Here is a 24,790-nt window from a genome sequence, read left to right as displayed (position 1 = left end):
TTCAAAGAGCTTTTTGCTTTTGTACCTACCTCAGCCAGAACACAGGAGATTTATTCACCCAGCTGCTGTTAGTATTTCAGAGCAGAACAAGGGTCTGTCAGAGATTTATTCACCAGCTGCTTGTAGTATTTCAGAGCAGAACAAGGGTCTGCTAGAGATTTATTCACCAGCTGCTTGTAGTATTTCAGAGCAGAACAAGGGTCTGCCAGAGATTTATTCACCAGCTGCTTGTAGTATTTCAGAGCAGAATAAGGGTCTGCCTCTGGTTTAGGCCCCACTGTGTCAAACCCTGAAAGGTTAACATGGGTTACAGTTTCTTCCTGAAAATTAAGAATAAAGTTCCCTTGTCAGGGAAGAGAAACCTATGGAGGTGAAATTAAATGAAGTAAACAGTTCGGTAAACAGACTGAGACTTTATTGAAGACATTTCAGAAGTTTATGTACAAAACAACATTCCCACCCCCATATCAGTGTTAGTCACCCACCGGGAACAAAGCAAGTGCCTGGTGTACACTGGCAACCTGGGGACACTCAGAGTTTGCCACGGAATTCACAGAAGGTAACAAATCCCCTTGGTTTAGAGCTGGGCAATTTCAGCCTTGGCTCAGTTAGGAACAAAGGGAATCAGAGGAGTTTTCTGGAGCTAACTGAGCCTGCTGGAATCTGACAGCCCCCACTGGCCTTACTCTGAGTCAGCTCATTCAGCTCTGCAAAGAGCCAGAAGCCCCCTTAGGGTTTGGAAGTGGAGAGGAAGCAGCAGCCCCTGGATTGAACCTGCAGGTTTGAATCCATTTCAGAGGGCTCCAGGAGATGCCCGTCACCGAGAGCACAGCAGTGTTTGAGTTAGAGCGGAGCAGTAGCAGTACCAAGGGAAAGACTCAGCCCCTCTGCCTTCCAAACACCCCCACAGAGAGGCTGAGCGTCAGACGGCTATTTCAACAAGCGTGTAAAAACCCCTAGAGACACAGACAGCAGTGGCAAGGGCAAATTGTGACTGAGGAGCTGTTCCTGTAGAGTTCTCTGCTCTCCTACCATGGCAGAGTTTCCCCTTGCCAGTCCAGGAAAGAACCATTTTCTTTTTCTCCGAGACGTTCCAGAACCGAGAGAATACCTGGGATGGCCTCCTGCACCTGCATGGGAGCCTGGAATGAATCAAGCTTAGGTCATTACTGGGAATATCCCACAGAAGAGAATTAAATACATTTCAAGAGGCTCTAGAATGAAAGGGGATGTGTTTTTGTCAGAGAGAAAGCTAGATAAGCTTTCCCATGAATTGGTCTGAGGGAGCTGGAGAGAAAGAATTAAAACAATCCACAGGTGGTGTTTTGTAATAAGCTGTTTTCCTCCTAAGGTTGTTCACAAAAGGATGGTTTCTTAGCACCCTTTCTGTAGCAAGTATAAAAAGGAATGGTTCTTAATAAAGTAATCATCAGCCTTCAGAGAATGCACAGAGTGTGTCACTCATTTATCTGTGTCATCTCTGACTCAGCGGTGACATTTCGGTGTGTCACAGCACACGGGGTGGGTGGGACAGCGAGGGAGCCCCGGTGTCACCTTCCCAGCGCTGGCACTCACCATGTTTCCACCCATGTCTGTTTGAAGCCAGCCTGGGTGCAAGGAGATGCAGAGAATTCCGTCTGATTTCAGGTCTGCAGCGAGGCACCGGGTGATCATGTTCAGGGCGGTCTGCAGAGTGGAAAGCACCATTAATGTGCGATGGTGAGCCTGGAGCACCGCCCCGAGCCCGGCTGCTGGGCACCTCCCTTCCACCCTGCTGGCGCAGCAAAGGGCAGGAAGAGGCTCTCAGGAACTCATCCAGGCTTTCTGGGAACTCCGAAAGCTCCGCCACAAACTTACTGCCCCCAAACGAAACGAAGTTGTAATGGAAGATAAAGTAGCATTTGAAACGCCTCAGGAGCTGGGAGGAGAATAATATTGACATAAGGACCGTGTTTTTCTGCACTAATCACTACACAAACATTCATTTACTTCTGAACAGGGAAAACAAGTATTTAACAGCTTATGAGTAGGTGGTGTAGGAGAAACTGTATGTGTGATCCTGACTATCTGTACAAACTCAATCTCTGGATGTGAGAAAACTAAAAATCCCACCTGTCACTGACTGACATCACCACGTAGAGGTCAGCACACCTTTTGCTGAGTTTCCTGCCTGCTCTCTCTCTTGGATGGGAGCAGAACACAGCTGATGGAACCCACACTCCATGGCATCAGCTCTTCCCTGGGTGCCAAACCCCTCGGGAGCGGATCTGCACCAGAGCAGGGATTTGGGAGCCTGCTCTCCAGGAGTTGCTCCAGGTGCAGCATTCCACAGCTCCCACTTCCACCCACGTGGAGAACAAGAACACTTTTTGTGTCCACAGAGGTGCTGCACCCCTTGCTAAGGCCAGCATGGTCTCTCTACCTGCCCTCAGCCAGGGAGCACAGCCCAGGGCAGCCCACAAACCTTTGCTATCCTGTAGGGATAGACCTTGAGGAACATCTCATTGGCCTGGACGAGCTGCATGGAGGCAGCCAGGGAGGACATGTTGATGATGGCAGCTCTGTGACAGCCCATGCCAGTGCCCAGCTGTGCTGCCTTCCTCAGCAGCGGGAGGAACGCCTGTGAAAAGCAGAGTTTGCTTTCATTTGGTGATCAGCCTTGGAGCTGGATCATCCCCTCCTCCAAAGCAGGAACCCCAGCACAGCTCTGTGCCACCAGCACAGCTCTGTGCCACCAGCACAGCGTGGTGATGGCTCCTCAGACTCCGTGGCCAGAGGACACCTTCCTGCAGCAGCCTCTTCTGCCCACCTCCTGTCCCCACTGTGGCATTCACATTCTCTGCAAAAATCCCTTCACCCAAGGTTTTTCTCCTGGGAAGCTGAGGAGCCTCAGAGAAAAGGAAAACAATTCTGATCTCATTTGCTTCTCCTGTGTTGTGCTCATGTGGAATGTGGTTGGGAATTGTTTACCCACAGGTGATTGTTTCATTGGACTCAGGCATGAGTTGTTTTGACTCTCTGGTCTATTGGGGCCAAGCTGTGTTGAGACTCCAGAAAGAGTCAGGAGTTTTCATTATTATCTTTTGAGCATTCTGTAAGTATCCTTTCTCTATTCTTTAGTATAGTATTCTATAATATACTGTAGTATCATAAATTAATAAATTAACCTGCTGAGAGCATGGAGTCAGATCCATCATTCCTCCCTGCAAATACAATACCCCCCTGCCACACAGTGACCCCACACCAGGTGCACAGACAGCAGCTCCATGTCACAACTGTCTCTGCGCAGTTCCAAGGGGACAAAGCCCAGCTCCAGCCCAGCTCACCTGTGGAGAAGCCCCAGGTTAAGCCCATCCCTGCCCGTGCTCACCTTGGTGACCATCAGCTGGGCCACAGTGTTGGTTTCATAGATGGTGAGCATGGTCTCTGCCGTCACCTCCTCCAGCGAGGCCAGCACGTTGATGCCAGCGTTGTTGATGAGGCAGTTCAGCCCTTTGTCTCCCACAATTTCTTCCACTTCCTTCACCACTTTCTTGATGCTGCTCTCACAGACCACATCTGCAAGAGGAGGCAGGAAAAGCCCCAGGTGAACAGTGCAAGGTGTGCCTGGCACGAGACAACCCGTGCCAAACCCAAGCTGAGGCTCAGTGGGGACCTTTGGGCAGCACACAGGTGGAAATGCACAGATTTTACAGAATTACATTTCCCCAGGGTTATCTTAAGGTGGTTTTCAGCTGCTGGAGATTGTGCCCAGCTACTGATCAATGTTTTTAAGATGCACTCACCTGATTTCAGAAATAAAGCCCTTTACTCACCCAGTTGCAGGAGCTTGATGTTGCTGTATTGCTTGCTAAGCTGCTGCAGTTCCTAGGAAGAAGAATTATTTTTATTTTTTATATATATATATATGTATATCTTCATGGCTATCACATAAATTACTTTGAATTCTGCACCTCCAGAATTGCAACTGAAATATTTCCATGATTGGACTGAAGGCAGAAAGTCTCCTTTGTTTTCCAGCCTGCTGAGCAGCTTTCCTAAGAGCCAGATCAGGAAATTGGACTCTTCCCCTGCTCAGTGCAGACTCCAGCGTGCTGGACTTTTAGTGGGATATTTCTCAGCTTTAGTGCTCAGTTCTCAGCATTCCAGTAAAAATCCAGTGCCTCCCCAATTCTGTGAGAAAATCCTAATTCTCCTGAAGCTCAGCTAGGGCTGGACACCTCTTCAGGGCAACAGGAATGCTTTTAAAAAGCCATTTGGAATTCCTGTTTGCAGGAAAATTTCCCCATGGGAATTTCATTTCCCCAGCAGCCTCGTTAGCATCAGTTCTTGTAAGTGGAGGTGAAGCCCACCAAGAAGTCAGTCTGAGGCCCAGCCACTGTCCAGGAGAACGATTCCCTCCCTGCTGGAGCTCACTCAGAGCCTGTCAGCACGGCAGGCTGCTGTTCCTGCAGAAATCCCTGCCCTCCCCTGCACAGAGTGTGTCCAAACGGGATTTATGGGCCCAGCTGGAATCCTCAGGTTTCTGTGCCATGGAGCCAAGTGGGAAGCGTGGCCAAAGACAACAGATGGATTCCATATTCCCAGTCATGTTCAGGAGACACAGCAAACCTGGCCAAACATTCCAGCCCCAGCAAATCCCTTTCTTTAGGAGCCCTTTGGGAATAGGGGTCAGGAGGGCAGGTTTGGAAAGAATCCTTCTCTGCCCCTTGGAGACACTTCAGGGACTCGGTGTCCTCTGACAAACCGTAATGGATCACATCTTTTATCTCACATCAGACCCTGCAGGGCTCTCTCAGGCTTGTTTGGGAGATTTGTTCTCCCACCCAGGCCAATCTACAACTGCAGTTAAAGCTATTAAGGGGAAGGGGAAGGAAAAACAAGTCAGAAGCACAAAACCAGAAGACATTCCTTGCTTTGGACAGGGCTTGGTGGGACAGATTTCCATAAATTAAAGGCCCAGAACACACTGTCTTGTTTGTTGATGAAATAGCTCTGCCCTGTCAAGGCCTGCAGTCATTCTGTGCCTTTGCATTGTCGCTGGATTTCAGTTTGACAGCATCACTCAGGGCACAATCAGCTCCAGGAGTGCTCTGCCTGCTCTAGGTTTGTCCATTTATTTATAGTTCATTTATTTATAGTTCATTTATTTATAGTTCATTTATTTACATGCTTTACTCTCTGACAGAAAGGAGCTACCAGCTCCTGCTGAAAGGCAAGAGAGGCTGAGAGGCTTCTGAAGTGAGCTAGCAATATTTTCAATTAACAACTGAAGCATTCTCCAGTACACAGACAGCATGAAATCACAATAGCTGCATGCAAATTAGGTTTAAAATTCAATGGGTTTTCCAGCTAATTACTCAGTTAACAAGTGACTCCCACTTCAGGGGTTTAAATTTCTGAGAAGCAGCTCCCAGGCACAAAGCTGATCTGGACAGCTTTGGTCTTCAAGAATGTTACACCTGATATAAGCTGAAAAATCCTGTTAGAACATCTAAAAGTTGCAGGAAAGCCTATTTTCCCTCTCCTGTGACTAGAAGGAACATGAGAAAAGGAGGACTGAGATGAGTAGGTACAGCCAACATATCCCAGCTAAGGCATTTTTAATTAGTGTGCTGTGACAGATAATTTAAAAACAAACAAGACAAACAAAGCCCGACAAAAAGCCACAACACAACTCCCTAACAGTGTGTTTATTTAGCGTAGTAGCTGCAGAACTGCTCTGCACCTGAACAATCACCCCTGAGAATCAACTCGTGGGGAGTCCAAGACAAGAATTAAACTCTGATTAGCATCTCTTGTTTCCTGCTTGCCGATTTTTAATTACGATTAACAAAGAGTCAGCCTATTCTGATTTAAACAAGATCCTCTGGCACTCAGGGCTCCAGACGCAGACTCATCAGCACACAGGGTATTTATTGCTAGATTTCAACCAGGAATGTTTTGTTGTCTTTGTCATTTAGCAAGATTTACTTTGCCTTCTTTATGAAAGCATTATCCACTTCAGTTCCAGCTCTTGGAAAGGGCCTGGCCCCACTCAGCCAGTTGGAAGCGATCAAGCCAAACAAACACAGCCTGCGGGCAGGATAAAGGCGCTTGGGTATCCTTCACCTCACCCTGCTCGCGCTCGGGACAAAGCCAGAGGTGTATCCGATTTTCCTGCGTCCCTCTGAGACAGCTTTTCAGTATCACAGTGTTCAGCCAGCTCGCTGTTCAACCCTGGAACAGCTTCCACAGCGCTGCCCTGACCCACAGCCCTCTCTGCCTCCAGAAAAACCAGCCCTCGCTGCTGTAGGAAGTGTAAAACACTTCCAGGGGAAAAAAAAAAATCAAACAGAACGACTCTGCAAGAACCCAAAATTAGAAAGACTTCAAGAATGCCCCCTCTGCCTGATATATATTCAGAAATCTGGTGCACAGATCGCTCAGCTGCTCTTCCCAGTTGCAAACCACATGGCTAAAATATGTGTTCGAGGGAAAAACAAGCCCCAGGTCTGACAGAGACAGTGAGCAGAGAGCTCCGGGGCTGAGGAGGGACCAGGCACAGCTTGGAGCACAATCTCCTGCTTCAGAGAGAGGGAAACTCAACTGTACATTGAGCCCTGGGAGCTCTGCAGAGGGATTTGCTCACCTGGGAACGCGCTGGGGCTTGGGCAGAGCAGGAGATGCTCCTGTGCACATCCCGCAGCTCTGGGCACTTTTTAATTGATTTATTCACCTCCTCCTTCCCCATCACCCCAGGGGCTGCGCCGTTTTTAAGTGCAGACCTTTAGGGCAGAGTTTTCCTTTTTATAGGAAAGCAGGGTGGGGGAGGAAGCAGCAAAGATGGAAAAGAGGAGTGTGGGGAGAATTCCAGCTTGTGCTGGCTCCCTGGTAACAGCACTGGGGTTGTGTCACCTTGATTTTTTGAAGATTTTCTAAGCCTTTTGATATTTATATTTTTGTAACGAACTTTGTCACACGCTGTCTGTAAATAACTTATTGTTTTGCATTCTTTTATGGAGGAGTAGAAATTTGATGGACCGTTGGTCTAGTGTCATTGGAGAGGTGGCATTTTCACCCTCCAATCCACTGCCAGAAAATAAACTCCTCTTTTTTCACCTTGAGAACAGCGGGGTTCTGTCCATCTGGAGAGCAAAACCAGGATTATTTCCCAGGAGATTTGTAGCTGCTCCCACTCTCAGCGTTTTTGGAGCAGCCCAAGGAGAGGCAGATTGGGATCGGAGCGTGGCTGGAGGAGTCTCCGAGGGCGCTTTTCCAGGAGGGGCAGTGGTTATCTGCCTGCCTGCGGGCCTGCTGCGATTTATCGTGTGATCTGCAGCCCATTTGTTAGGCAAATGTTCTGGGGAGGCCACCTAGGAGCTCCTCAGCCCCAGAGCTCGAGTTTTCACAACTTCTGCCAGCACAGACTCACATGCAAAAGCCCGCAGCTGTTCAGCATTAGCCCAAGGTTGGGGAGCTACAGGAGATAGAGGTGCTGGGGAAGAGAGGAGGGCACACTCAGATTTCCCCAGCACACTCAGATTTCCCCAGCACTCTCAGATTTCCCCAGCATCTTTGGAAAAGCAGGTCCTGAGGGGCTCCTCTCTGTCCACTCTTTGCAGGGCTCTAAAATATTCACTCATCACTCCGCTGAGGGATTCCTGCCCGAGGTGGAACTGATTTCCCAGCAGTTAGGTGGATTTAATTACTTTTCCTCTAAAAATTGGAAGATTATTTTTAAAGCCTTTTCGTTTAAGCTCTGCCCATCTCCTTTCTGCCACGGGAAAATGCTGCTCTGCCAAAGCAGAGGAGAGCAGAATTTAAAGGAACTGTCCAAAGTTGCTTTCTCCAGGCTCATCCTCTCATGCAGGAGAGGCAGTGGGGGACAACTCACTTGTACCAAGGAGGTATGATCAACAAAAAAACAAGGGGAAAAACCAAAATCAGACTGCCTGAATTGCTGTCAAGAGAAAAAGCACTGACCCAGGGGTGCAGGGAAAGAAAAACTCCCTCAGCTTCACAGCCCACAACCAGGTCTGAGATGGGCTGAGCCCATTTCGTGTGCCCCGAGTTGAGCCTGCAGTGCCAATCCCTGGAGAGCAGGAACTGAACTCTGGGAGTTCAAAATGTGACTGGAAATTCAGTGACAGTGAAGAAAATAAAGAGAAGGGAAAAGGGAAAAAAAGAGGGAAAAGGGGAGAAAGGAAAAGGGGAAAGGAAAAGGAAGGAAAAGGGGAAAGGAAAAGGAAGGAAAAGGGGAAAGGAAAAGGGGAAAGGAAAAGGGGAAAGGAAAAGGGGAAAGGAAAAGGGGAAAGGAAAAGGGGAAAGGAAAAGGGGAAAGGAAAAGGGGAAAGGAAAAGGGGAAAGGAAAGGAAAGGAAAGGAAAGGAAAGGAAAGGAAAGGAAAGGAAAGGAAAGGAAAGGAAAGGAAAGGAAAGGAAAGGAAAGGAAAGGAAAGGAAAGGAAAGGAAAGGAAAGGAAAGGAAAGGAAAGGAAAGGAATCACAGAACCTTTTCCTTTCCTACCACACTCAGCAGCGCTGCCAGGCTGGAGCCAAGCTCTGAGAGCAGCAGCTGGATTTGGTGCTGCCATGACCAAGATTCCCAGTGCTGGAGGCTGGAGCAGGTCTGTTCTTGCCCTCTGCCAGCCCCAAGGACCAGTGGGAACTCTCTCAGAGGGTCAGAAAGTTTTGTGCCAGCTCCACGCATTGCAGATGGGGCAGATAATGCTGGTGAAACCACTACAATACCTTTAGTAAAGATTTCTCTTCCTTGTGGAGTTTCCAAACCCATCTGTTAGAAATCTGCTTTCAGCTGACTGCAGAGGTTTCTATTGATGTCCTGCCAAAGCACAGCACATGGCCTGGAGGTCCTCACAAAGAACAAAAAACCCACCCTGATCCACCAAGGACAAAACTTGCCCCCCTAAAAAATGGAAGGGCTCAGGATGTACCCCATGTGGCCGGCAGGATCCCTGGGGGCTGCTGGAATGTGGCTCCTGGCCAGTTTCCTGCCAGAGGCTTTCCAGGTTTCTCCCAGCAGCGAGGAGTGACCCAGACTCTTCCCAGACACACTGCACTGTCTGAGGGCTGTTTCACCTCCCTCTGCAGGTTTTGCTGCAGATTTTTAAATACTGATAACACAAAAAACCCCCAGCACTGATGAGTTGTGCTGAGATTTGCCCGTGTAATGTTTCCGAGGAAGCTCTTCCTGTCGAAGGAAGCATTTCACTCCTCCGTGTAATGGATCTGAGACCATTATGATGAAAAAAAACCACAGGGGCCAGTTGGAAAAAGAGAAAGAACCTCTCTCAGCGGTGGCTGAAGCAGCTTCAGGACAAAAAAACAGGCAGGGAGATTTTGATCTAGCACAGGTCAGGTGTCTGCTGCCTTCCTGTGCCACTGCTACACCGGGCTCTTGTGCAATCGCTGCAGGAAACGGGGCTGGGAGTGGAGCCAGGAGGGGACAGGAGGGAAAGGGACAGAGTGGGGTGAATTTCTGTTCAATAACAGGAGTGAAAGGGACAGAATTGAGTGAATTTCTGTGAATTTCTGCTCAATAACAGGAGGGAAATGGACAGAATGGGATGAATTTCTGCTCAGGTGCTGAACAGGAGTGAAAAGGGAACAGAATGGAGTGAATTTCTGTTCAATAACAGGAGTGAAAGGGACAGAATTGAGTGAATTTCTGTGAATTTCTGCTCAATAACAGGAGTTAAAGGGACAGGATGCAGTGAATTTCTGCTCAGATGCTGACCAGGAGTGAAAAGGGAGCAGAATGGGGTGAATTTCTGCTCAGGTAACAGGAGTGAAAAAGGAACAGGATGGGGTGAATTTCTGCTCAGGAGTGACAGGGACAGAATGGGGTGAATTTCTGCTCAGGTAACAGCAGTTAAAAGGGAACAGAATGGGGTGAATTTCTGCTCAGGTGCTGCCAGGAGAGGCTCAGGGGGAGCCACAGGGAGCAGCAGCCCTGAAAGGGAGCTGTGCACCTGATCCCAGCCTTGCTGGGCTGTTTCTCTGCACTTCCATTCAGAAATACCCTAAATGTACCTTTGTGCTGGAGACTTTTTTTTTTTTTTTAATTAAGATCTTTTCCTTCAGTTTCTTTAGGAGCTGCAGAGATCCTTCAGGAGAAGCAGAGCTCAGACTGCAGCTCCTACCTGGCCAGCCCTGTCCCACCTCGCAGGCACCACCTTTTAGAGGGTTTTTTGTAGCTAAGCAGTAAACAAAGCAGCTGTGTTTGGTTTATTGCTGGGACGGTGTGATCACAATCTGTGTGAAAGGAACCAAATCCCCCAGAAGGAGCAGACACAGCGGCTCTGTTTCCCTCTGGAATCTGCATTTTTTTCCTTGCTGGAAATGCAGGGGAGATGCCGGGATGGGGCTGTGGGTGTCAATTCTCCTTCCAAACGCCTGGGTTGGTCCAGGGGGGTTTGGGACATTGGCAGGGCTGAGCTCGGCTCCCGCAGCTCCGGAAGGGGGATGGGCACCTGTGCGAGTTTCTGTGCTGCTCCGAGGAGAGCCAAGATCAGCCCGCACACACAGCAGGTGACACCGCTGGGCACGGAGTGACCGATCACCCCCAGCCATCTGCCTCCCAAAGTTTGAGAGGTGCGTGAAATTCTGTGAAATTGGAGTTTTAAAGACTCCTATAAAAGTCTACAGGAGTCCCAAAAGGACGGCGATGCTGCAGCAGGAGGGACTTGGGCTGAAATTGGGGGGGAGAGAGAGAGAGAGAGAGCTGCAAGTGGATCCACGAGCAGCAGGTACCAAACCCTCCTGTTTGCAGCAGGAACTCGGAGCCCTGCCCAGCAGAGAGGGGAGCTAAGAGAGGTGATGAATTCATTGCTCATTTGGGCTTTCTGCCTTGCTGCAAGAGCAGCGGAGAAAAAGAGGCAGAGAGGGCACAGGGCTCTGCTGGGGACACAGACACGCGTGGAGAGAGAGAAAAGCAAAGCTGGGGTGGGTTTCTCCCACAGGGAAAGGTTTCTGAGGGATGATGGGCTGTCCCTGCAGGGCTCCGGGCCCCGTGCAGATCGGGGCAAGGACAGCACAGACATCTCCAGCAGCAAATCCAGCGAGAACCTCGGATGAAAGGAAGGGGATGGCAGGAGCGCCGGAGATGCTGCAGCCGCCCGGCCGTGTCCCGCTCGCTCTCCTGCTCCCGGGAACGCTCCCTCTCATCCATAAACCCCAGCTCCAGCCCCGAGAGCTGCCCGGTACCGGCTCCACCCGGGCCGGCTCTTGTCCCGGACGGGAGCTCCGTCCCTGCTGCATCCCCACCCAGCCCGGGAGCTCCATCCCTGCTCCATCCCCAGCCCGGGAGCCCCGTCCCGGCTCCATCCCCAGCCCGGCTCCATCCCAGTCCGGGCTCTCGCTGCCGGGGCAGGGATGCTCGAGATGTTCCGCATTTCCAAAGTGCCTTCTCCTCCCTCCCGTCCCCTCTACCCCTCTCCGGGGACCCCCGGTGTCCCCTCCCCGCTTACCTGCGCCTTCTCGGGGTACCGGCAGGTCGCAAAGACCAAATCCGGGGAGGGGCTGGCGGCTGCGAGCCCCCGCACCAGCCCCAGGCCGATGCCGCGGCTGCAGCCGGTGATGAGCACGGAGCGGCAGCGCGGCTGGGCCATGCTGTCTCGGCTCGGCCGCTCCGCTCCCGGCGCTTCTTGAGCCCACGCGGTTCCCAACCTGCGCCGTGCGGAGCCGCCCCGGGCCCGCCCCCGCCGCGGCGCCTCCCCCGCCCGGCTCCGGGGCACGGAGAGAGCGGCCAGGGAAGGGAATTGGCTCTGTCCCCTCCCGGCTCGGGGGCACGGAGAGAGCGCCCGGAGAAGGGGAATTGGCTCTGTCCGCTCCGGGGACACGGAGAGAGCGGCCAGGGGAAGGGAATTGGCTCTGTCCCCTCCCGGCTCCGGGGCACGGACAGAAGGGCTGGGGAAAGGGGAATTGGTTCTGTCCCCTCCCGGCTCGGAGAGAACGGCCAGGGAAGGGGAATTGGCTTTTCCCCCTCCCACAAGGACCCGGGCCCATCCCGGTCCCGGCTGGTGCCCAAACTCGGTTCCAGCAGCTTCGGAGCCCTGCGTGCGACAGCGGCGGCCGCAGAGCAGCCCCTGAGCCTCTGCCCCTCAGTACCGGCCCCACAGAACGGGACAAGGGTGAGCTCGCTCCCCCCAGCAGGCAGGAGCGGGCAGGAGGAGAGGATTCAGCTCTGGAACGGGGGAGGAAGCAGAGGAAGGAGTGAATCCCCGTTTCTGGACTCCCCACGTTCCTGCCGAGGCTCTTCAGGGGGTGCCAGGCACCGCATTTCTGTCCCTTCCTCACTGTGGGTGACCTGGTCCTGGAAATCAGCACAGGACGCTGCCCTAGCTCATCCTCACCCCAGCCCCTGCCCAGGGCAGGAACCTGCTCAGTACTGATCTGCACTCATGCAGAAACCAGTGCATGGAGGTTTAAAGGCTCTATTACATCTGTGAGCTTAATATTGCTCTTTTTTAAAGATCACTACACTTTTAAAATATTTTCATCCTTCTAGAGGTCAAGGATAGACTCTGCCCTTGGACTTGGGAAACTGAAGAACAAAGATTTGGTAATTTGGGAAAAATTCTTTGGAAAAGCCTCAAACAGCTGCTGTGTCTGCCCTGTTCCCCTTTTGTTGGTTTAATTCTAAATACCTGCAACAGCTCCAAAAACGTACAGGATTTATTTATATTAAAGTATTGCTGCTGCATAGCTCAGGTTTGATGTTACATCATTCCCAGGGGAGATGAAGATGACAAAATCCTTCCAGACCTTTCTCCTGCCTCAGACAGTGCTGGCTGTGAGCAGAGCCGAGCAGGGGCTTCTGGAACAGCCTGGATTCCTGCTCCCTCAGCCCTGAGCACACAGCAGCTGTGGCAGGCAGCCAGCAGCAAGGCTGCCCTGGAGATTGATACCTGTGTTTGTCTTTTCTTCCAAATAAAGCTCCATTCCAGCAACTTCTGTCTCACAAACAGCAACACTCCTCTGGCCCAGGTGCTTTAATTTAATCCATCACCTTCCTTCCCTCATTTCAGGACAATTTCCTTTGTGCATTACCACAGCTCTGGTGGGGCTGGAAAATATATATATTTTAAATCCCCATCAAGCCTAAAACTGCTTAGTGACCTCTTTGTGCTTGGGATGTTGGCACAACTGGGATTGGCAACCTCTGGGAAATGATCCTCTGGGCTCTCACCTGGGAAAGCTTTGGTGGCTGAGACTCTGCTGAGACAGCTGCAGCTCTGACACTGAATTCACTGCTGGGGGAGCCACTTCTGGGAAAACAAGAAGGATTATTTCCCAGGAAGGATGGGTGGGTGGCCAGAGCAGGTGGGATTTATCTGGGGAAGGTGCATCAGCACCTGGCCAAGCCTGCAGTGCCTTCTGCCAGTCAGGTTTCAGTGCTGCTCCTTCAAAGCAGAACATCCCAGAGCAGGAGGAATTGCAGGGGAACACCAGGAACAGACCAGAGACCAACCTGAGGGAGATTCTGATCCCTGAGAGCCACGGGGGAGTCACCAGAGGCTGAGAAAACAAAGCCATAACTCACCTGAAGGGCTGAGAGCTGTTCACACACTCAGGGGCTTTTCATCTCAGGTGAACTTCTGCCAGCTCCAGCCACGGGATCCTGCCTTGCTCAGCAGCAGCACTGCCTGCCTCAGTGTCCCAGCAAACCCAGCACAGATGTTCAGCCACCCCAACATTTTCAGCCCCAATGTCCCAGCAAACCCACCCCAACTGTTCAGCCACCCCAACATTTTCAGTCCCCAACAAGTGGCACAAAGCCCAAGGGATGGGATTCTCCTCAAGCCCAGCTCTTCTTCCTCTTCCAGGTGAGGAGGCCCAGAGCAAACACAGCTCAGGAAACTCAGCTGGGACCTGCCAGCTACTCCAGAAGTCAGAGAAATGCACTTTCCACCTCAAATCTTTGTGGATTGGGGGATTTTGTGTTTAGTGCCCAAAATTCCTGTCTTTAAGGGAATGGGGACTGAATTCCAAGTCTTGAATCTATTACAGTTTAAAAATCTCTTCATTTTGCAGCAATTTCTTTCCTTATGAGTAGGCACAAGTGGTGTAGCTCATAAGAAACTCAAGTGAATGTAATAGAAAATCAAATACTTTAATGAAATTAGGGAGCATGAGAGTAACAGCTCAGATATACCACTAGAACTGATACTACTGGGCTGTGGGGCTCTGCTAATTGCCTTTTAATTGCTCTGTTCATCAAGCATGCAGACTGACAAACTACCAATTCATCAAAAGATCCTGAGTAAAGAACTTCCAACCACTTCAAATGGATATATAGGAAACGTCCTCTGAGCTGGTGGCCTGCACACAGCATTGCACAGATAAAAATATACTACTCTCAATGCACAGAGCTAAATACTTTCACATTTATCAGAATTTTCTACACAAGTCTTTTTTTTGTTTTTTGATAGAATTCAAGTTTTGAATTTTCTGTATATATCTTCACCTGTATTAAACAAATGCTTATTTACATTGTGGGTAAAGTGTAAAGGCTAGGAAGGCCATTTTCCCATACTGTACTGTAACACTGCAAAATATATATACACAGAGAACCTAATATAGGCAACAGGTCTAAAAAAAGTCACCTCCCACCTGTACAACATCACCGAGCCAGCATGAACACAGGGCATTGTTAGCACCAAACCACTCCTGGGGGGCTGAGGAGCTTCCCAGCCCCACAGGGAAGAGCTGCTGGGCACAGCATTCCAAGGATGGGCTGCAAGTGCCCAAGGCTGCACTGGGGATGGAAATCCTGAGGAGCAGCACAGGAGCTGCCCCGTGAGGGTGACAGTGACACCCAGCATGGGGCACTCCTGGCATCGCCTCCCACCCTGGCAGTCTTTCCTTGGGGTTCAGGGAGGAGCACAAACTGCTGGCTCAGGCCAGGGGTGGTTCAGGAGCCAGGTTAACCCTGCCCAGGCCGTGGGGAATGAGCTCTGCTGGCAGAGGGAATCAGCCCTGGTTCAGCTGGGGCTGAGGGAATTCCCGAGGGAAGTGCCCATCTCACCAACTGGGGTGCTGGAGGAAATCCCTCAGGAAGCAGCCCTGGTGGGCATTCCCTTGGGAAGCAGCCCCCAGCTCTGCCAGACAGAATTCCCTCAGGAAGCAGCCCTGAGGCTTCCAGCAGGAATTTCCCCTGGAAGCAGCTCAGTGGGCTCACCAGCAGGAATTCCCTTGGGAAGCAGCCCAGGCATGGCTCACCAGTGAGAATCCTGGGAGCAGCCCTGGGCAGGAATCCTCTTAGGAAGCAGCCCCAGCAGAGCTCACCAGCAGGAATCCCCCCAGGAGCAGCCCCAGCAGGACCCTTGGGAATCAGCCCCAGCAGGAACCCCCGAGAAGCAGCCCCAGAAGGACCCTCAGGAAGGACTCCAAAGGAGCAGCCTTGGGCAGGAATTCCCTTGGGAAGCAGCCCTAGCAGGAACCCCCTGGGAGCAGCCCTGGGCAGGAATTCCCTCAGGAAGCAGCCCCGGGCAGGAATTCCCTTGGGAAGCAGCCCCAGAAAGGCTCCCAGGGAGCAGCCTTGGGCAGGAATTCCCTCCGGAAGCAGCCTTGGGCAGGAATTCCCCTGGGAGCAGCCCTGGGCAGGAATTCCCTTGGGAAGCAGCCCCAGAAGGGCTCCCAGGGAGCAGCCTTGGGCAGGAATCCCCCTGGGAGCAGCCCCAGCAGGAGCCCCGGGCGCAGGGCGCTCACGGCCGTGCCCGGGGCGCTCACCGGCGGTGCCGGCTGTGCCCGGGGTGCTCTCTCTCCCTCTCCCTCTCCCTGTCCCTGTCCCTCTCGTAGCGGTGCCCGGCGCGCTCGTAGGAGCGCGAGCGCTCGTGCCGGTGGTTGCGGTAGTAGTGGCTCTTCTTCTTGTACTTGTGCTCGGGGCGCTCGCGGGAGCGGCTGCGCGAGCGGGAGGAGCTGCGCGAGCGGGAGCGCCGGCCCTTGTGCCCGCCCTGGTACTTGCTGTAGTCCTTGGATTTCTTGTAGCCGCGGCCCTTGGAGCCCTTGTAGGCGGAGCTGTGGTTGAACTGGCGCGGAGGGGAATCGCTGCGGCTCCGCGAGCGGCTCTGCGACTTGGAGCCGCTGGACGTGGAGTAGCTCTCGCTCTTCCTGCGGGGCAAAGCACGGCAAACTTGGTTGGCTTGAATCACAACAACTTCGTTCTGGATTTTGATCTTTTTTTGGATTTTTAGACCTTCCTTCCTCATTTTGAATTTGAGGAACGTCCTTCCTCATTTTGCTATTCCCTTGAATTTGAAGAACATCCTGCTGTACTCTGAATTTTGAGAACGTCCTGCTGTACTTTGAATTTGAAGAACGTCCTTCTATTTTTGGAATTTTAAGACCTTCCTCCTGTATTTTTAAGACTGCCCTTCTGCATTTTGAATTTTAAGAATGTTCTTCTATATTTGGGATTTTAAGAGCACCCTGCTGCATTTGGGATTTTAAGAGCATCCCTCTGCATCTGGGATTTTAAGAGCACCCTGTTGGATTTGGGATTTTAAGAGCATCCCTCTGCATTTTGCTGTTCTCCCATCAGAATTCACCCTGTTGTCCCAAGCTTCCATCTGGCTACAGTAAAACCACTGATTTTGAGGGACTCCAGTTGCAGTAACGCTGTGAACAGCCACAGCTGGGCTCACTGGAGTTCCAAGGAGCAGCACACACTGCTGGTCCCCTCAGCCCGTTGGTGATGAACTGTCAAAGCTGGCACTGGGAAATGAGACTGGAGGGACTGGGAGCACACCCTACCTGTGCTTGGGGGATGCAGACCTCGATGGGGACCTGGAGTAACTCTGATCTCTGCTTCCACTTCGACTCCTGCTCTCTCTTCCTTTCTGGACACTGCCAGAGACAAAGAGCACTCAGTTATTTTGTTTTAAGTGCTCATGGGATAAAAATCAGCTGCTTCCTTATAAACCTTACCCATTGACTGGGCTGTTGGAGCTGGTTCTCTTGGCTCCCTCTGTTTTCCTTTTAGCATTCTTCATGGCCTGCACAGGTAGGGGTGAGGGTTTATTTCCTTTCACCTCTTTTGGAGACTCTGCAAGAAGAAGCTTTTATTACCTCTTTGGAAAGTACCTGAAAGGACTTGAGGCTCCCCTCACCCCGAGTCTGCACCCAGCAGAGCTGCACAGCTGGGCTTTGCACACACAGCCACCCACAAGCAGATCTCAACAAGTTCACAGAAGGCAGAAACTCATCTGAAACATTTCTGCCAAAGTACTGAGGTCCCTGCGAGAAAAGGCATTAGAAAACCACCCTCCTTTCCTTGCCAATTATTCAGCATTGTTTGAAAGGTAAACTGGGGAAGGAGATGGTGAATGTTGTCTTCTAGGTGAGACTGCACCAGACTGGAACCTTTAACCAACAAATCCCAAAATGTTACCCCTGCCAGAGCACCTCTGCTTCAATATTGCTTCAGCACAACATGCCAGTGGCAAGGATTTGAGTTTATTGCCAAATCCACATAAAAGCAAGCCCCTGGCCTATATGGGTTTAAACTAGTCTTAATTTCAGACTAATTTGATTTTAGCTTTTATCTGATTCGAGAAATCACAAAGTTACAATGCTATTCAAACCCTGCCAGTTGAGTAGAGCTAGAAGCCATCTTAAAAAAATCCCCAACAAACTCCAAACCACACTTGTAAAAGCTTCCCAAAAGGGTAAATATACATGAAAGATGTGAAAGAGTTATTAAAAATGAGTTATCCCCTACTCACCATTTTTTGGGATGGGGGAAAATCCCGATGTGTTATCCAAGCTTGGAACTCCCTCAGGTACCAGACCTTTAGCTTGTGCTTTTGCCTCTTCAATAGCCAATTTCTTCTTTTCTATTTTACTTTCCAGATCAGATAAATCCACCTGTGAACACAGGAGCACTGCCTGTGAGAGCTGAATTTCCTGGCTACCCACTCCCAGGGAGGGGAAGAAAAATCCAAGGAGTCCCAGACAGTGACTGCTCTTTGTTCACTTCCAGGCTTGCAGCTGTGGTTTTTAACAGGCTCAAATTTTCCACCTCCTGCTCTGAGCTGCAGCCTTCACTGAGGGCTCCCAACATGAAAAAGAACCAAACCTTTTTCCTTGTGTAGAGCTGCAAGATTTTTAAGCAGATTTCTTGAATTTCTTCCTCAGTTGCTCCAAACAGTAAAAACCAATGTGGGCGATTTGGAAGAGGGATCTGAAAGGGTGAGAGAAACAAAGCTGAGATTTCTCCTCCTGTTAAAAGGACTTGAAAAAAACCCCAAATCCATTAAAGTGTGGCTCACCTCCAGTGTCCTGGCTGCCAGGTAAATGCAGGCACAGGCAATGCTTTCTGGCTGGAACCTCACAAAGACATCTGTCCTCAGGCTGTCGTTCATGTAGTTCCTGAAAAACAGGAGAGAGGGAGGTTGCAAGGCACTGCAAAGCTCTTTGGGGCTCTTTCTTTGGGTTTTTGACTTGGTTTTACTTCTACAAGGGCTATTTCTTTCTGCATTCAGTTACTAGACTTCAACATTATATTCCTGGAAATCTAAAGAGAAGCTGAATGATTTTACTAAAAGAAAAATAAAAGAAGTAACTAAATTAAATCCCTCAAGGGGAGGGACGTGTGACAGAAACAAAGTCTGACTGCTGAAAATTCAGTGGTGAGAAGAGAACCAATTTTAACTTCACTTTTGCTGCTGGATCTCTACTGGCCTGCTCTCATGCAATAAACAAGTTATTTTCATCAAGACAACATACAGTGTGCTCAGAAATACTCAAGTTATAGAATTTTAGGTTCACATGTCCCCCTGCAATAGGGCAGAACCAGGTGTCTGGCAAAAGCTGCAGCTCCTGGAGCAGTTCTCCCATGAAATGCAGTCCTCTTCAGCACAGGTCAGCTTCCAGTGGGGTTTAAGGGTCCATTTCCATCCAGAACAGAATTCTTTTTGATGCAAAAAGTCAGCCATAGGAGAAATCAGGGTGTTTGGGAACATCAGTTCAGGAGAACAGTCAGTATTCAGGCAGATCTCCTCTTTGGCACATGAAATAAGGTTTCCAAATTGTCCCATTTCAGTAAGGTTGCTTAAAATGAATATTCACAGAATGAGAAAACTGTAAAATATTGCACATATTCCAGTCAGTACAATTAAGCATGATATGTTGTTAAATCTTAAATACACAAAGTAAATTCCTGTGAATCTGTCAGCTGATGTGCTTTAGAAGATCTAGACTTGAGAGCACATATGTCAATAAAATATCAATGAGAAAAACTAAAACCAGACATAATAAAAGTCCTTAAAATAATACTTTAAAGAATAATTAACCATGTGGGTACCCAGTATACAAGGATTCACTGACCCCCAAGGTGTCCAAAGCAGAGACCACAGGCCAGGCACCTGCAAGGTTTACAAGGACAGAGAGCAGGGATTGCAACCCCAGGAGTTTCCAACTCCCACCTGCCCCAGCTGTCCTCAGCTCTTGTTTACACAAACAGCAACTGCTGCCCCAAAAAAAGCAACATTGAGCATCTTTCTGGGAGAAAGGAACTTCTAAACCTGCTGTTGTCCCACTACAAAGAGAGCACAAACCTTTTGGCCAAAGGAGTGATAAAGGGAAGGTGGACTTTGAACATCTGGAAGCTACAAAGATTTTTTTTCTGACCTGCCAAATTGAGAATTATGCCAGCTTCCAAGTTTGGCCTCTGCACATCTTCCCTGTGGGCTCAGTCAGACACTGGAGGAAATGAATCCTTGTCACAATAGCTTAAGAAAAAGGTAATGTTGTAAAAATGCACATTTCAAAAACCAATATACTGGATACCCACCAGTTTTTGAGTACTGGAAGCCACAAACACGAGCACACAGATGTGCTGTTGTAACATCTGACCCCTCTCCCACCTGGGATAATTCCCTCCCTCCCCTCCCCTCCTTCCATAACCAGCAGATTCCTGGCAGTCCACGGCTCCCATTCCACTGCTCCATGCAATGCTTCTGGGAAGTGTCTCTAAATAGCACATTTTTTCTCCAAGCTTCACACATGTACTATTTTTTTCATTTAAACATCTGAGACAATTGTATCTTTCAAACTATTCTTTTTTTTTTGTTGTTGTTGTTAATTCATCCCTTTTAAAGATTTAAACCCCACCTTAATTCACTTTATCATATAAGAAACACACCACATTATAACAATTAAGAGAAATAGAACATTTAAAAAAAAAATAAATTCAGAACTTCAATGCTCAGGTTATCAAATATACAAACAATCAAAAAAGAAAATAAAAATAGAAGCACAAGAAGCAGTTGGCCAGTTACTCTACTATCATGTATATACCACCTGTCTAGAGCCAGCCTTCTCTTTGGAGAGCTTTGGGTTGACTGAAGACGGCAGCTATCCCTGCACCATGGGCAGCAGAGGAGAAGTCTTAGTCACTTACCCTCAGAGGCTACCCTTTGATCAAAAGAGTACAGAAAAGAAAAGTCAAAACTGGTTCTCTACACACAGCTCACAGTACCAGACAGTTCAGTCAGCAGAAATATGGTCTTTGGATTCACTAAAGGTGGTTTTAAATTTTTTTTTAGACCATTGGTATTGTTAAAAAAGCATTATTTGGTAAAGTTTAAGACGTGGAATTTTACAGAAGCTTCCCACCCCCGAGCAAATATTTATTAAATGAGAGCAATAAGGCAGAGAACATTTCTTGGCAAATATGAATGCAGGCTATCCATCTATCCAGTCTTAGAAGCTGAACATCTTGCATTATCCACATAGATAAAAAAAATTTATCTGTGCTGAGGTTTAAATACACCTGAAATCAAACTCAGGCCCTGGGAAAAGCCATTTCCCAGCACTGGGAACAAACTTGAATCACACCCAAGTTCTCCCTGAAGAAAACCCCAAGGGAACAACTCTAAACCCACCCAACCTTTCCCCTTCAGCTGGAAAGTGAGAGCAGAGAGGAGGGAAGTGAGAAGTCAGGGTGGAAAGCTACCTTACCATTAAAACAGTGCCTCGAACTTAAGAGGCCGCTCAACATTTGGGAAGTAGTTTGGGGCACACCAAGGACAGTGGAGCTGTCTGGGGTGGCCCCAAGCACTGCTGAGCAATGCTGCCCAGTGCCTCAAGTGACATATTTCTGCTACTGCCCCTTCTGGTCTCTTAGAACAAAGAAAATCAACTTACCATGAGGTCTGGACCAGGTGTTGGTTACGTTCACATTCTAATACCTGAAGGTACATAACGATTATCTGGAAGATATGGGTCATTGAGTTATTAACCAGCATCTGGAGAGCCACCTGCTTATTTCAGAGGGACATCCATGAGGCATCTGTGATCCTCTTTCAAGGCCTAAAACACTCCACATGAAGTGTCTGCACCATCCCCAGCGTTTATCCACACCAGCTCTGACCTTCCGAGCCCTTCTGAGCTGCTGCTCAGGCAGGCCTTGTCTCCACCTGGCTTTGCTTTAGGGATTTTGTGGATGGATTTTCATTTAGGGATTTTGGGGATTGATTTGGTTCTCCTACAAACCTCACAAATCCTTTTTTAGCTGCAGGGAGAACAAGCTGCTGAGTGCAATCAGCAGAGAGGGCAGTTGGCAGTGCTGTGGGGAACAGACCTAACGCTGTGCCGTGGTTTGCTCAGCTCTGAGGGGTTTTCCTCTGCTTTGGGAGGAAAACAAGGCTGCAGAGAGGAAGGATAATGGCAGAATTCACCCCATGAACAACCTACAGCTGCCCTCTGGGGTGGGTGACAAAAGGAAATTCTGAATGTCAAGAAGCTCAGAAAGGCAGCTCTGAACAGGAGTTTGTTGGAGCAGAAAAGAGCAAAATCCCCAATTGTGCTGGCACAGAAATTCAAGTTCTTTTACCAGTAAAAGCACAATTTAAACATTTGAGGCAATTGTATCTTTCAAGTATCATCCACTCTGACACTTGTTACTTTTATACTGAGCTTTGCCTCAGTTCTAGCCAAGCCTGAGCGTGGTTTTAACACACCCCAAACTGGCTCACAGATCTTTAATACCTCAGCACGTTCCCAGCAGCAACCCCAGGCCTCCAAATTCCTCCCTGCTTGGGGATCTAAGTTGAGGTGATGTTTTCTACCACCAAAGCTACCTACTGATCCAATTTGCCTTCCAGGAATACTGAGCACCTGCATCCACCTCGCCGTCACTCAGCAGTGATACGAGACCAATTAGTAAGAGTCTCTTAAATGAGAAAGAAAACATCAGGATGGTAAGAAACTAATCTCACTGAGTTCACTGATCATCATGTGCAGTCCACAGAGCTTCCAGGCAGCCTCCTCCAAACTTTACAGAACACAAAACCTTGGTTATGTAGTGAATTTAGAAAGTACAAACCTTATGAGGGTGCTTCACGTGAACACAAAATCCCAACTCCTTCAACACTCTTCTTTCTGCCTTAATTATTTGATTCTTCAAGTTCACATATTCTTGATCCAATATTAGAGGCACAGGTTTTCTGCAAGACAAGGTCAAACTCACAAGATGATCATCTTAACCCTTAAGGAAACACAGGTTGAGATGTGTAAAAATAATAATTAAAAAAATCATTATTTATAACACCAAAAATATTGATTTATTAAAACAGGTCAGCTCACTTCATGAGATCACTTTGAAATACTCCCTGATTTATGAAACAAGGAATGATGCTCTTGTGAAGTTTAATTAATTCAGATAATTCTGAATTCTCAGCTTACTTTTTCTCCCTCAGGTGTCTGAGGCGGTGGAACACATTGATCACGTCCCGAATGCGTCTGGGGGCTTCCTCAATTTTGGATGCCAGATGGACACAGGCCATGGAAACATGCTGAAAAATGAGCAAAAAATAGAATATTTTCTATATTTCATTTCCAGTTCAGGAACTGAGCTCCTACAACAGCTTAAGGATGGATAACGAGGGGAAAAAACCAATAAAATATCAAATATTCGACAAAAATCACTATTAAACAGCTTTGTAAAATCACATTTCTCAATAACTATAAACTCCAGACTAGTTCCTAACACTGATGACACCTCAGATAACAGCTTGCCAAGTGAGATAAGAAGATAAATATGGCAAAAAATGTCATTTAATGCCTTCTTACCTCCATGGAATGCTTCACAAAAGACTTGGTATAAAAGAAACGCTGGAATAACACTTGCCCTGTAGCCATAGCCACCTAAAAAGAGAGATAATCACAACAGCCATGAACAAAACTACCAATTCCAAAGAGAAATTTTAACAGATTTAAGACCCAGAAGTTTAACTAAGCATAGGAGGAAGCTTAATGGCATCTAAAGAAAACTAGAATTCTAAAGTTATTAAGTTGCCCAAAATGTTATCAATGCTTTAAATTCCACTGACAAGTCAAATACAGACAGCAAATCCCAATTTTCTTTCATTAAAAATGTGAAAATAGGCTCTAAGTTATCAAATTTCAAAGTTATGAAAGTACGTCAGAAAAATATTTGCTTTTTGGGCGTGGAAAGCGAGGAGCACTCTAATCGCGTCATGATTTGCATACATTTGAATATGCTAAGGCTCGGTAGCCTGGAAAGTTTGAGGCTCAGAGAGAGCAACGAGGCTGTTTGGCCTGAAATTCTCCGGGGAAACAAAAACCTGCCCGAGGTCAGCACGGCCAAAAAGGAGCCTTAGGAAATCCGCCTTTGCACAATCCGCCCGCGGAGGCGGCGCAGGAAGGCGCTGACATCACCGGCTTCCGGCAGCCAGGGCCGGGGAAGGCCCGGAACGACCCCCGAGCGGCCCCGAACGACCCCCGCACACCGGGCGGCCCCGCGGCCTGCCCGGCCGGTAACTGAGGGGCGGCCCCGGGGCCTGCCCGGCCGGTAACCGAGAGATCGAGACCCGCACAAAGAAGGACCCGGCTCTCTCCCCTGCCCGTGCCCAGCCCCACCTGCGGCAGCCGCAGCAGGATCCCGGCCGCCTGGATGAGCTCGCAGCCGGTGACGCGCAACTCGGTCTCGGTGTCGGGGTCTAGGCCGCTGCTCATAGACGGCGTGAAGCGCAGAGTGTGCTCGGGTAGCAGGCAGTTCTCCAGCGTAATCAACACGCCCGAATACAGCCGGTCGCCGATCAGCACCGCACCGGGACCCGGAACCGGGGCGGGAGCCGCGCCGGCCGCCTGAGGGCCCACGGGGCCGCCGCCTGCCGCTGCCGCCGCCGCCATTTTGTGCCGCCGCCGCCTCGCTGGCTCCGCGCTCCGTCTCCTTCCCCCACCAGCATCCGCCCGACGCCGATTGGCGGAGCGCGGCGGGACCGCGGCCGCTGATTGGCTGAGAGGCCGTGACGCAAGACGCCGCCCGGGCTCGCGCGGCGCCGTGACGCAGCGGCCGGGAATCCGCACAGGGCGGGGCCGCGGCGCCCTCAGAGCCCTCAGAGCCCGGGCCGCCCCAGGACGGGCGTGAGGGGCTGGAACACAGCGCTCACCGAGTAAAATATCTCTGTTCGCTCCGTAAAAAAAACACACCATGCGCTCACCGAGTTAAATATCTTTTTTAACTCCCTAAAAAACTACGCAATGTGAGTCCTTAACCTGGAGCTCGCCGAGGTTTGTGCGTGAGGGCCGACATGCCGCTCCCCACCCCGCTCGGGTTTTCCCCGTGCAGCGCCAGAATTTCACCACAGAAATCGCTTCCCTGTAGCAGTTACCAACAAAAATATGTTTAATATTAAGTCCTTTACAGAACAGGGTAATTTTGTCCTTCACCTGGGTGCTGTCGGGGCTCATGTCTGAGGGCTGACATCTCCCTCACGCTCTGGGCTGGTTTTTGCTGCGCAGCGCCAGAACTTACCACAAA

General features: G+C 49.6%; 2 protein-coding genes across 4 annotated transcripts; both read right to left on the bottom strand.

Annotated features, from left to right (window-relative positions):
• Nucleotides 1-465: 465 nt before the first annotated feature.
• On the bottom strand, nucleotides 466-11,609 carry LOC311161990 (C-signal-like; the record flags this gene model as incomplete). The annotated part of the gene is made up of 6 exons (XM_084220059.1): nucleotides 466-1,142; nucleotides 1,576-1,686; nucleotides 2,465-2,620; nucleotides 3,371-3,558; nucleotides 3,816-3,867; nucleotides 11,469-11,609. The coding sequence occupies 6 exons, from the start codon at nucleotides 11,607-11,609 to the stop codon at nucleotides 1,029-1,031; spliced, it is 762 nt and encodes a 253-aa protein (XP_084076185.1). The 3' UTR covers nucleotides 466-1,028.
• A 2,485-nt stretch (nucleotides 11,610-14,094) lies between these two features.
• On the bottom strand, nucleotides 14,095-24,176 carry CCNL2 (cyclin L2). 3 transcript variants are annotated; one of them, XM_084220249.1, is made up of 11 exons: nucleotides 23,887-24,176; nucleotides 23,077-23,151; nucleotides 22,690-22,799; nucleotides 22,331-22,451; nucleotides 21,151-21,215; nucleotides 18,273-18,372; nucleotides 18,080-18,184; nucleotides 17,727-17,868; nucleotides 16,930-17,047; nucleotides 16,756-16,848; nucleotides 14,095-16,113 (listed from the first exon to the last, which is right to left on the bottom strand). In XM_084220249.1, exons 1-11 carry the CDS (start codon nucleotides 24,157-24,159, stop codon nucleotides 15,729-15,731), a joined length of 1,587 nt encoding a protein of 528 aa, XP_084076375.1. In that variant the 5' UTR covers nucleotides 24,160-24,176; the 3' UTR covers nucleotides 14,095-15,728. The 3 variants fall into 3 exon arrangements, with proteins under 3 accessions (XP_084076375.1, XP_084076376.1, XP_084076377.1); XM_084220250.1 differs by lacking the exons at nucleotides 22,331-22,451; nucleotides 22,690-22,799; nucleotides 23,077-23,151; nucleotides 23,887-24,176 and adding an exon at nucleotides 20,305-20,418 and having other exon boundaries at nucleotides 21,151-22,296; XM_084220251.1 differs by lacking the exons at nucleotides 21,151-21,215; nucleotides 22,331-22,451; nucleotides 22,690-22,799; nucleotides 23,077-23,151; nucleotides 23,887-24,176 and adding an exon at nucleotides 19,633-19,880.
• Nucleotides 24,177-24,790: the final 614 nt, after the last annotated feature.

The sequence above is a fragment of the Fringilla coelebs genome (assembly GCF_963513975.1).
Source record: "Fringilla coelebs genome assembly, chromosome: 22".
Classification (NCBI taxonomy): domain Eukaryota; kingdom Metazoa; phylum Chordata; class Aves; order Passeriformes; family Fringillidae; genus Fringilla; species Fringilla coelebs.
Note: the sequence above shows the minus strand (reverse complement) of the source record. Positions and strands in the feature narration are given on the sequence as shown.

What these genes read in the sequence shown, in the direction of transcription:
- CCNL2 (XM_084220249.1), bottom strand. Translation starts at nt 24,159, where the DNA reads ATGGCGGCGGCGGCAGCGGCAGGCGGCGGCCCCGTGGGCCCTCAGGCG. An exon ending in TTGTGAAGCATTCCATGGAG is followed by an intron (nt 22,800 to 23,076) that starts GTAAGAAGGCAT and finishes CTCATTTTTCAG; the next exon opens with CATGTTTCCATGGCCTGTGT. An exon ending in AGACACCTGAGGGAGAAAAA is followed by an intron (nt 22,452 to 22,689) that starts GTAAGCTGAGAA and finishes CTTGTCTTGCAG; the next exon opens with AAAACCTGTGCCTCTAATAT.